The following is a 12,607-nucleotide window of genomic DNA, read 5'->3' on the forward strand; positions in this document are numbered from 1 at the left end:
GACCATGCAAATTGGGGGCAGGAGGCTGGTTAAGATGAAGAACATTGTTATTTCTTGCAGGGTTACTGGAATTAGCAGGAGGTTGATGATCGATATGTGGCTGCGGTGAAGTTGTGCTTCGGCATAAAGGCGCAGGCGCTACACTTACATCGACGTGAAATAGATAAGACACATGAAAAGAATAATACGAATATAACCCATCCAACTACACGGAAAGCCGTTTCGTCGTCATAATTAGCAGGTGATGATGATGAAGGACGAGTTGGCATGGAAGGAGGACCTGAAGAAGAAGAAGAAAACAGAAGCAAATAAAACTGGAAAGTGACGAAGGATTAGGGCATCGTACCTAGAAATAAGGATCACGAATTCATGATCGTTAAACAAAGTATTTGACTAGATAGTATTTTCTTCGGAGTAGAATTCTCTAATTTCATATTGGAAATTATATGTTTATAATATTAATTTATAATTTTATAATATTTAATTTACGTGTGAATGAAAAAATAATAGTAGTGTTTTAATTCCAATTCAATCGCATGAGTTGTATATGTTTGTTGGAACTTTAGGCAACTATACAATGTTTCAAAAGAGGTGGCTTGAGTTCTATATAAACTCAAGCATCCCACCTGTATAAAGGGATTAATAGAAGAGTTTTTTCTATTATCTTTTTATTATTTGTTAGTCAAATTTCGAGTCGTTAGTCAAATTTCGAGTCGTGTCTTGAGAATACGAAATATATATAAAGTTTGTCAGAATCCGAAGATTGTAGTACTTCGACTTCGAAACACTGTTATAAAAATTCCACCTAGCACCGCCTAGGATCCTCCTAGGCGTTAGATGGCTACTCACTGCCCCGATTATTCCCTAGGCGTTGGAAAATTAAGAAAGTGCGCCTAGACTCGCTTGGGCGTCTGCCTAGTTTGCCTAGTCAGCCTAGGTTAGACAAAAAATCAATAACTTTCTGTTTGCATTTTATTTTCTCAATAAAATGTAAAAAACTTGTTGAATCCAAGACACTCATTATATGATTATTCCCCATGTTTTCAATATGTTCTAATACTTTATAATTTATATGCCATTTTATTTTGCAATTTATGTATGCCAATACACTTATATGTTTTATAAGTATAAATATGCATTTATTTATACACTACACAATAAATTTACATAAATCAACCTAGTCCGCCCAGGCCCTATCAGTCTAGGCGCTAGGCCTCAGCTCGCCACTTGACTAGTGCCTAATATTTTTTAGAACCTTACTTTGAATTATAGATTGTCTAACTCTGAAAATCCGACAACTAACGAACTATAAGCACAATGGACGAAATTCTGTCTTTAGGACATACTGTTGTGGTGTTTATGATTTTTGTATACACTTATTGATATATGGTACACACTTTTGTTTTTATGTACAATTACGGTGCATAGACATCGCCCATGCTCAGCAACCTTTGTCAAGATATCTGCCCACTAATCTAATTTCACAAATGAAAACTTGACAATCTGATCTTCCAACTTCACCTTGATGAGATGTCTATCCATCTCAACATGTATGTTGAATTGGATTATAATCAATGTCAATCACAACCTATTTTCACAATATAAATTCATCAAAAACTCAAGATAAAACCTAGGTTCTCTAAGAAACCTCCTTATCCAGAAAAGTTCACAATGTCCCTTAGCCATTTCTGTACAGTCAGCTTATGCAACAACCGCTTTCGCTTATTACTTCACCATGTACCCAAATTTCCTCCAAAAAAGGTAAATTAATCAGAGGTGGATCATCTGTTAGTGATATTGCTTGACAATATGCATCAAATGTATCCATCTGTCTTCAAATTGTCGTTCTTTGAATACTTAATTCCCTTAATTTCCTGGAGCTGACTTGAAGTATTGAAGAATTCTGACTGTGTTCATATGATCCTCACTCGAATACTGCATAATCTAACTCACTACAGTTACATCATATATACGTACATATGTATTTACGTACTTGAAAAATTGACACAGCTAGAAACCATGGCTAGGGAAATGTATTTAGACAATTCAGAATACATAAACTAATTTTTCACATTCAAATAGCTAGTATATTTACATAAATGAACAAAAATTAAATCATCAGAAACATACTTCCCAAAGCTAAAAGCCAATATTTTCCTAAGAAATTGCCACATTTAGTGTATCAACCAAAAAATTATACAGCAGAAACCCACTTAATCAAGAAACTTAGCGAAGATATATCGAAACTAGGAGAAAGTTGACTAAGATGTACTAAAGTTAAACAGGAGCACGACAAACGGGACAATAGGTTTCCCCAGTGGCTAGCCATTGATCAATGCATAGCTTGTGAAACGAATGTTGACAGTTACCAAGCAACCGGCACACTTGCCCGTCCACAAAATCATCGAAGCAAATTGCACACTCATCAGTAGCATCGCTAGCACTAGTAGTAGTACACGTAAAGATGGTTGAAGACTGCGGTGGTGGTGGCCTTTTTGCAGCCGGTAGTGCAGGAAGCTCAATAAGACCAGCAGGAAGACCAAGACGAAGAACATTATCATTTCTCCCATGGTGAGTGGAATTTTCATTATTATTTCTAGCAGGATGATTGAAACTATTAGCAGGAGGTCGACGATCAATACGTGGCCGCTGTTGATTTCTTTGTGCTTCGAGATCAAGGGGCTTGGTCGTCGGGTATCCAAATATTTTGCAAATTATATGGTACACGACTACTGTGGCGGGGAATATTAGAAATAAGTATGGGGATAGATCAAAGAAAAGATTGTTTTGATAGACACAACTAGGAGGTGATGGTCGTGATGGCGATGAAGGATGAATACTTATCATTGAAGGAGGACTTGCAGAAGAAAAATTCATGATTTTCTGAAGAGAGGGAGAGGGGGAGAGAGAGAGAGAGAGAGAGAGAGAGAGAGAGAGAGAGAGAGAGAGGAGAATTGAAAAGAAAAGACTAGCATTTGTAATCGTTCCTACCATTGGATACACACTCGTTCAGTCTTCGAGAGTTGATCGAGAACGAAAATATCTCCGGCCAAATAGCCTACATACTCGTTCATTTTATTTATAGATGGATAATCAGGGTTAGTAATTTAGTATATTACGGAAGAATAAATACAAATAGAGGATAGGGTTCCTTCACGTATGGGTCTCAGTAACAACTTTGCCATAAAGATTTCAGCCGGGCAAGAGGAAAAAGGGCGTCTTGTACAAAATGGCTATCCTTTATAAGGAGATCAACAATCAAGTTGGAAGGTTCAACGAACCAATGTAAGGGCTGGTTTGGTATTGATGTGCTTTAAAAAAAAACTGATTCTGCTGTGATATGAGAATAAGCAGCTGTGAAATAAAGTAGCAGAATATTTGGTAAACTTTTTTGTAAAAATACTTTTGGGAAGAAAAAAAACAGTATGATAGTGTTTAGTAAACTTTTATGCAAAATAACTGTGACGGTGTGAAATGACCAAAACCAAGCTTATCTATCGTATTTCTTTTTCTTCGTTTCCTCTGCTGCTTCTCTGTCCTATTTCTTTTTCTTCGTTCCCCAAAACCAAGCTTATCCATGGGACCCCAAAGAAGATCAGGAAGAAGAAAACCTAGAAACCCAATTCCACTCTTCCCTCACTCTGCTCCAAGCACAAAGACCTCCCCGCCATAATCTTGTTGTGGAGGATGATGCACGTCTTTGATTCTTTGCCGCAATCTTCCTCTGGGAATTCGTGGTTTCTCAGAACACGCAATCTTCCTCTACTAATTCTAATTTAGTTTCAAGCACATTTGAGTATAACAACTTTGGTTAATTTGTGATGATAGTAGTCTAGGGCTCTCCTCCTGGTGACCCTTGTGGGTCTTTTGTGGTGACGATTCGGATCTTCACGGGGAGGGATGAGGTAGATTCACAGTGGGGGCGACACAAATCCTCAAAGATCTTTGGTAGAGATGAAGCTGAGAGGAGCAGAAGGGGGATGATAGAGATGAAGGGAGGGTAAGATTGCCAAAAACTTTCATTAAAGGGTCACTGTTCATCCGTGTTTTACAGGTTTGCGCAGAAGCTGAAAAGCCAGTTTTTCAAAATTGCCTTTTGCTGCTTCTGTTTTTTGGCTTTTTCACCCAAAAGTGTGAAGAAAAAAAAGTTGAAGTTGGAAGTTTACCAAACACAAAAATGCCCCCAGCTTTTTTTTATACCAGTTTTTTTTAAAATCACCTCAACCCCAAACCATACCTAAAAGTCTTGTGACACTGTGTCCTGTGCGTCAAGCCATAACCAGCAAGCCTATGTGCCACTACACCTTTGCCTGTCTTTTAAATACTGGAGTATTCATCCTCCACTACTGTTGCATATAGAAAAATTCTTTTAAAAATTTATCCATATAAAATTGCTTTTTTATTTGATATGAATAATTTCCTTATACCGTTGAGATTCCTCCATATATATATATATATATATATATATATATATAAACACACACGGTTAGTCTTCGAGGGTTTATCCTGGACGAAAACGTCTCCTACCCAATAGCTTAATCCTACCAGTTATGGCTTATAGTATTTGGACACATGAATATATGCTGAGCCACAAACATACTCCCCAAAACCAAAAGGCAATTATAAAGTAATTTACAAAAAAGGCAGCTGAGAATTCGAACTTGGATACCGAGGATATACGACTCAAGCTAACTAGCTAAATCGCTAACACACGTGGATACAATTGAGAATGCGGCGGCGGCCCCAGTTTTTCTAGAGCCTGTTGCGCCACAAATATTTCTACAGGCCGCGCTCTAGGAACTTCAGGAAGCGGACCAAATAGTAATCAACTTAAGGGAGGGACATCTGAACTCTGTCGATTTATCTGTGCTTTGAGATCAAACCTCAGCCACCGCCACCACATTCTTCTTTTTAGGTACTCAATTACGATTGATGTATGGGAATTTTTCAGGGGTATCCAGTAAAAAAATTTAAAAGGAGTTTATGAGACAAAAAAAATTCGGATGTATTCAATTAAGATTGTAAAGAAGTCTATAAAACTTAAAACTCGAAGTGCATTTAATCAAGACTTATTTTTAAATGATTTCAACAAGAGAAAAGAAAAGAAAAAAAAATCGGCTTTAGCAAACTATGTCTATCTCCCTAAAATTTTGAATCAATTCGCCTAAAATTCACTTGGATGAGGAAGAGAACGGGAGAGAGAGAGTTGAAGAGCTTGTCAGCTATGTTAAAAGTTTTAATTTGGAGAGGCTATAGTACTACTGTGCAACCTATTTATAAAAATTTGTAACTTCTATTTCCAAATTTGAATCCAAATTCGAAGGATTCCTTGGGCAACACGTTTCCAAAACTGGCCAGGGTTTCAGTGAAAATATACAATGTCCTTATTGGGTAAGGAAATGTGACGACTCGTTCCTAATTTTCTATGTAATTTCTCCACAAGTGTGTAAATTGACATTTATGCCTTGGTTGGCAATGTGACATGGATGTAGTATTCAGCGTTTATTTAATTTTTCCTAGTAATGTAATTAAATAGTACCCGTTGTTACGATCTCGTGAGCGCGAATTAGACCCGAATTGGAGCCGTAATGAAAAAGTTACGCACAACTAAGTACGTTACCAACGGGTAAAGTGGTACACGTGTGTGTTAATTTTCAGTACTGGAAAACTACTGTTTTTGATAAGGTACGTAAAATTTTGTGGATCTCCATTGTACAACCCTAGCTCTTTTTCCTCTTTAAAAATACGTCCCGTGTGCCCTAAAACCCTCACAACCAATCCTTTTCCCTCATTTCACTCACCCACCAATCAAATCTCATCCTCAAATCTCTCATTCAATCAGACAACATCCCTTTTTCTTTTCTTTTCAGCCAATCATAAAAAGCTATCCCTCTCTCTCTCTCTCTCTCTCTCATCATCTTCTTCTTCTCTCTCCATTTCGTAACTCTCTCCTCTCTACAACAACAAGGACCTTCATCAACACTCGCAGATCAAACCCAAAAACATTACCATTGTACTCCTCTTGAACCCATGAACCCAGCCGTACTAGCCGATGGTGAAATGATCGAGTTTGAACCGTTAACTTGGAAGGTTAGACTCGGTGAGTTTTCCTCCGACGAGTTTCAGGCCGAGTTATAAGGTTTTAGGACGTGGAGAAGCTTCTACACAACTCCCTAGGGTCCTTAGACTAAGTTTGGAGTCGAGTTGACATCAAAACAAGTGAGTTCGAGAAGTCGAGTTTTAGGCTGAGATTTTCAAGTCATTTTCAGGCCATTTCCTATCCATTTTTGGACTTTTAAAAGGTATAATCTTGTTCTACTCTTCATAAGCTTCATTTCCATATAAAGTGCATTGAAAATGGCTGAGAAATGAAGAAAATATGCAATTTTGAAATTTTCCAAGAAACCGACGAACCAAACAGCGGTGGACGGCTGCAAACGGCGAGGTTCATCTGAGAAGACGAAGAATATTCCGTCAAAGTTAACGGAATATTCTAACGGCGTCAGGTAACGCCGTTAAGCTCTGTTAATTGTTTAACGAAATATTCCTGACGTTTGTTAGCCACTAACCTGCACGTGGGGGCACGTGTGGCCGTGGGCTAGCCAGTAAGTGCTTGACACGTACGGGTCCGTGACTTCATGTAGATCATTTTTGTATATTCAAACCTTCCGTTTGAGCAAAGTATGAGAGATTTACCTAGCCTTTTTGAAAATGTCTTATTTAATTTATTAGTTTAGTTATTTCACATATAGGTGAAAATTATCCTGAGGACGTATAAGGTCAAGCGAGGCTAATATATATATAAACCTCATGTTTCCACAAATGCTTTTGAATTGATTTATGCATATCATGCCACTATTGTTTTTAGATTGATATTATGCCATGATTAAACGTGTTATAAGAAATGTTATATTGCTATGAAATGCTGAAATATTCCTACGGGATGCATAGGTACGTTATTATGTTGGTTAGAATCAGTGAATGGTTATGGCATGTTTATATTTATGCATGTAGTCTGCTCATCATTACTGCACCCCAGTGCTAGTGCTCGCTCACGGCCATGGCTAGTCTTTCACGTGTATGTTCACCTCTGCATTGCACGCTCGCCTTGGATCCAAGTAGGTGTCAGTCCTGTCGTACAGGTTGCATTAGGCAACTCCAACTCATAGGTGACCACGATTATCGATAGTCTTCACATGATTGTAGCACTAGAGCGTACTTATACATTACACTATAGTCATGTTCATGTCAGAAACTATTTGCATGAACTCGTGTGCTAGCGTAGATTGATGAGCAACCTGTTTTCATTATGCTATTGATGAGATATTGTAGTTTGGCATATTTCTAGCACTATTGTTATTTACAGTTGTTTTGAAACTTATACGTAGTATGATTTTATGGAAACTTCACATGTTTTATAGCGAGGGGTTAATATGTTCAGAAAATAAAAGTGTTTTATAAACCTTTGTTTTTGTGCCCACTCACCCTTTTGTTTTTCGCCCCTCTAGGTCTTAGATAGCTGAATTCTTTATGGCATACAAGGAAACTCCGATGGATTCTGACATATCTAAATAAATGTAGGGTCTTTTTCCGGTTGTGTATTAAGCACTATAATTAGTTCCGATTGCACTTTTTTGTTACCTATGCTCTGAATATTTGTATTCTATGGGTTCTACTCACTACTGCGCACTAACTTTATTAGTTAAATAAGTTGTAATTTCGATTTTAATTTATTCATAGTTTTACATCACTCACACTTTTGGTTAGTCACCTTCGGGTGACGGCTAACATGCCTCGACTCCGATCGAGGTGTGTCAGAAATCAGTTCAAATTATTTCTTTGATTTCCTTTTATGATTTGAAAGCGGCTTGGAAACAAATTAATAAAGGGAAGGAAAGTTCTTAAAATTTCGCATGAACTTATGCATAGTTTTTAAGGAAAACTACGGAAAAGGTTTTGAAAACTTTGAGTTTCAATAATAAGGACAAAATAAAGGGTAAAGTGAATAGTACCATGATTGACTTTTTGGTGTAAAAATGTGATTTTTCGTTAAAATGAATAGTATCCAAAGCTTTTCATTAAAGTTCCCTATTTTTTAAGTAATATTTCATATAAAATTAATATGAACTCATTAATTTGTTATTTCACTTTAACTCTGTAAAATTTACCATCCAAAAAAAGGTTATTTTATCCTCATTTTTCACAAGTTTATTCATTTATTTACTTATTATTTTTATACAAAGATATATGTACGCCAGTGGTGGCTGATAAATTGGTTTTCAACTTCATTTTTTTGTAAGTTCTCTGCTTATTTTTTGGTATGAAAAAAAAGGGTCATATTCATTTTATAAACTTATGGTGAACTACTAAAAGAAGTATATCAAGCTTATTAACATGGACTTTAAGCAAATTACAAGTTTACTGAATTCAACATGATCAATCATGTTGATTAAGAAAACGAGTTAAAATATCTCAAATAACCTTGCAAATAAGTCATGTGTCTTGTACATGGCTTGTTTTGAATAGAAAACTCAACGGATAGGATGAGATCGCAAACAATATGCGAAAGATATTACAAAACGCTTAAAATTTTCACTCGCCGTAAATAACTTCAAAAGTTTTGTGGAAACAAATATTCATGAATAAAATCAATTGCGTTATGAACAATAAACAATAACCGTTGGATTATATCAACAGTTATCGTTAATCAGATTGTTGGAAAATCATTCTTTTGTTTTTCTTCAAAACAAAAAATTCACATATCCAATAGCAGCAGCTGCTGAACTCCAATCACGTCCATCTGTGATTTAGGGTTCAGCAGTACCTACTGCTATTCTTTCAGCAGCGAAGTAGTGTTCCTAAATAAACCGTCCTGACACAAACTCCAGAAGGAAACAGATAAAACCAGACATGACTTACATGTATATTTAAGAGACAACTGTATATGTATCCAAAATACGCTTACAACTCCATAAACCCGAAAACGAGCAACAACATTACAGTTAGTCTAACATCACTTGGAGAGAAACAAAAAACTACAACGGTAAATATCAGAGTTTTTGAATATACCTATACCCAAAATAGGCCAAATGCCAAAAAACAATGTCGATGAGCTTCGCTGTCCACAATATGAATTCTTTGGATCCAAAAGATACCAAAAAAGATCAGTAGGGATGGAATATGGAGATACAGGATCTAGTATTGGTCAGTGTACGTCTGTTGGCAAAAAGAATGACGGTTTTCTGCAGCGCAAACTTAGTGATACAGCAGGAGGGTTCAAAATGTTTCCAATGAGGGTGGACACTATTTTTTGGATGGGACTAATGCAAATGCAGCAGCCCATTCTTTTGATGTAGATTCAGGGACCTTTTTGTTATCAATAAAGGGTGTCCAGGACTGTCCGGAAGAGTCTGTAAGAGCCCATTCCACCTTCTCGGGAACATCAGTATAATCAAAGTTCAACACAGAATTCTTTGGCTTCGTGCTAGACTTCTTTTGTTTTTGGCTTCCAGAACCCTCGACAGACTGCCAGAAATAAGGTAGCCGGAAAATGGAAATTAGGATTAAGAAGAATAAAATGGAAAAGTTACCACTTTCAGCAAAATCAATTCTGACTCACTGTTTTGTCAGCACTAGCATTCTCTGTCTTTGCCTTTTTAGCTGTTCCCGTTTCAAGAAAGCGGAGAACTTCTATCTTTGACCGAAACCGACGACCTGAGACTGGATCAAAGTAATACTGCAACAGAGGATTTAAATCTTGCTCAGACTTGATTTCCGGAAAGCAATCTTTGATATTTTTATATTTATGTAGCATTTAATTTATCTAATATGGAACCGTCAAAGGAATTAAAGAACACAAGCAACAACAAGGACAATCCACTTATGTCATCTGCAAGTAAACAATTTCTTCCCATTTAGACCTTGGAATAAACTTTACTATGAGGTATTAACCTACGGGCCACATGTCCTCTTCCTTTTTGGTTTCCTTCTGTTTTGTGTTTCCTGGTAAATCTAACATGTAACTCACTTAGATATTGATGCTTTTCTTGGGAAAAAAAATGTACAAGCAACAGTTAGATGCTCGTTTATGTTCATGAGCCGACTTAGAAAAATTTGAACTACAGGGACAAAAACTTAGGAGCAGGACCAGCCAGTTACACATTTTTAAAACTAGTTAGTTCCCCGCCAAGTAACAAATTTTGTTGGAGTTTAGTTTCCTGATCCAACCGTTGAGTGGCCACCATGTAGTCAAATTTCAAGTAAACTCTCCCATGTATCCAAAAAGTGATTTCCTGTGAATGGAATATCTTCAACTATTACATCTACACTGTATCATATTATGCATTTTTCTTATACATATTTATATCTTCTTAATGGGACAGTTCCCTAACTTGAACCGACAAGAAATTAAGTAAACATTTTGTGCATGATAAGAACATTAAAAATCTAGTGGTTGGATCGGGAAACAAAATCCTAAAACAGTTAATAAGTGATGTTCTCCTTCTGTTACACTAGCGTCAAATGATCTTCCCTCCTTTTACTAATATATATTTGTTTCTGGGTAGTGGTTAATGGATATACCTATTAGTGACTCAAACGGCAACAGAACACGTTGGGGAAAAACCACTAATCAATTGATAATGTCCGCTAATTAATGACTAGGACCTGATCCTAATGATAAACAAAAAAATTCAAACCAAATTCCATAGAAAGAGTAATTAACTAGCAGAATAATGTGTTAAATAGAATGTATGCACCCTTCTATACATCATTGTATCAAATTTTCTTTTCTTTTATTACATTACCATACAAAGCCACGGGGACTGATTACAAAAGACCACGTGAATAGCCCGGAAATCATGTTTTGAAAGCTCTGATTGTGCTACAAACGGTAAACAATAGCTTGAACCAATAAGTTCTAACTATTCTACCTCTAACCAACTTAATAACAGACGTCTAAGCCATAACGGCTATTATACAACCTGGTTGAATTTCAAGGCAAAGAATCTATCCAATACATTCACATTTCTGGAAAGCAAACCACCAAACAATCGGAAACGTGGAAGAAACATTCTTGGAAGTGCAAAGTGCAAACATCACATAACGACTTCGAATAAAGGATAATACAACCTCCACTTAGAGAATGACAGCGAAGAAAACCGCTACAAATAATTTCCTTCCCAACGCCAATTAAAGATTCAAAATACACGGGTGTACAATGACGCGGATTCGACAAACAGACGCTTTTAAGAATAACTTTATAACATCTGGGGTAGCAAGACAGCATGAACTCAAAACTAATTAATTATCTAATACAAACCTTAAATACCAACTCCTATAAACACAATATCTCAACCATAATTACCAATCTTACACCGAAACTGAAGCCCTTTTACTTGTTTAAATTCTTTGCCCAACACCAAGTATTAAATTCTTGATTTTTTTTTTTTAATGGGTTTAAAACACAGAATCTAATTTCCATTCGAAATAATGTACAGAAAATCTAATCGAATCTAAATGTCCCTTCTCTTTCTCCATTTTCTTTCACAGAGTCATTTTCCAACCAGCATTAATCAACAACAAACCAACGCATAATTGAATTCAAATAAAATATCAAAATTAAAAGTTTCCATTGCTTGAGCTCATTGAATAAAGAAAAAGAATTTTTGAAACAAAGAAACTTACCCTATCTGTAGATCCCGCCGTTAAACCAGAGCTCCGAACTTTCTCCTGCACGGACCAACCCGGTGGCAACCAGTTCTCCAGCGGCTCCGATACCCCTTTTCGCTTGGCACGCCCCGCCCCTCCCTCCGTGCTCTCCGCGCCGGCTCCGGGCTCCGAACGGTTCGATTGCTGCGGCGCTTTATGGGGATTTTTGGTTTGGATTGGGGTTCGGCCATTGGAGGTTGTTGCGGTGGTGGTGGCGTCTATGAAGGAGCCCGGTCGGAGGAGAGGATCATGGGGTGAATCGGAGTGTAGGGTTCCGGCGCGGTGGTCGGAAAAGCTTGGGCGTCGATCCGCGTTCATATTCCGACACGATGCTTCGGGGACTGACATCGGGCGGTATGTGTCTGTGTGCTGGGCTAAGAAATGAATAGGACCGGTTTGACTGTTTGTATATGTTTTATAAGACAGGGGTTGGTGGTGTTGGGCTGGGCCGGGTCAGGTGCGGTTGGTAGTAGTGATAGTATGTAAGGTGAAATCAAACATATTGAAGTGTTAATAAATATTCGTTAAGAGCCGTTTAATTTGATATTACCATAATATATAGAGATGATCAATCAATCTATTGAACTGTTAATAGATATTCGTTAAGACCCGTTTAATTTGATGTCATCATATTATATAGATGCGGTTGGTAGTAGTGATAGCACGTAAGGTGAAATCAAACCAAATGGATCTTAATAGGTTGATTGCCACCCTTAATTGTACCTAAATTTTTAGCATAATTGGACCAAAAATGAAGAGCGGGCCTCAAGGCCTGCATGTTGAATGTTGGGCTGGGCTTCATGTCAAGTTTCAGCCAAGGCTTATCGGCCCAATAGTATTTTATGTTTTAAGAAAGTGTTTGAAATTTCTTTGATATGTGAAATATCTGAAAAATTAG

The 12,607-nt window shown here is 37.1% G+C and overlaps 1 protein-coding gene and 1 long non-coding RNA gene across 2 annotated transcripts; one reads left to right on the forward strand and one right to left on the reverse strand.

The window, feature by feature from the left end:
* The first annotated feature begins 5,785 nt into the window (after nt 1-5,785).
* On the forward strand, nt 5,786-7,750 carry LOC148698180 (uncharacterized). The gene is made up of 2 exons (XR_015960926.1): nt 5,786-6,506; nt 7,509-7,750. It is a non-coding gene; the product is annotated as an uncharacterized LOC148698180 (long non-coding RNA).
* A 1,142-nt stretch (nt 7,751-8,892) lies between these two features.
* On the reverse strand, nt 8,893-12,090 carry LOC137716197 (methyl-CpG-binding domain-containing protein 5). Its single transcript, XM_068455610.2, has 3 exons — nt 11,686-12,090; nt 9,620-9,736; nt 8,893-9,525 (listed from the first exon to the last, which is right to left on the reverse strand). Exons 1-3 carry the CDS (start codon nt 12,055-12,057, stop codon nt 9,304-9,306), a joined length of 711 nt encoding a protein of 236 aa, XP_068311711.2. The 5' UTR covers nt 12,058-12,090; the 3' UTR covers nt 8,893-9,303.
* Between the last annotated feature and the right edge of the window lie 517 nt (nt 12,091-12,607).

This window comes from Pyrus communis, chromosome 3 (assembly GCF_041283825.1).
Source record: "Pyrus communis isolate YQ-2024b chromosome 3, ASM4128382v1, whole genome shotgun sequence".
Lineage (NCBI taxonomy): Eukaryota > Viridiplantae > Streptophyta > Magnoliopsida > Rosales > Rosaceae > Pyrus > Pyrus communis.

Coding starts and splice junctions, on each gene's coding strand:
- LOC137716197 (XM_068455610.2), bottom strand. CDS start 12,057: ATGTCAGTCCCCGAAGCATCGTGTCGGAATATGAACGCGGATCGACGC. Junction 9,737..11,685: donor CGGCGGGATCTACAGATAGG/GTAAGTTTCTTT, acceptor CCTCTGTTGCAG/TATTACTTTGATCCAGTCTC. Junction 9,526..9,619: donor ATGCTAGTGCTGACAAAACA/GTGAGTCAGAAT, acceptor TATTTCTGGCAG/TCTGTCGAGGGTTCTGGAAG.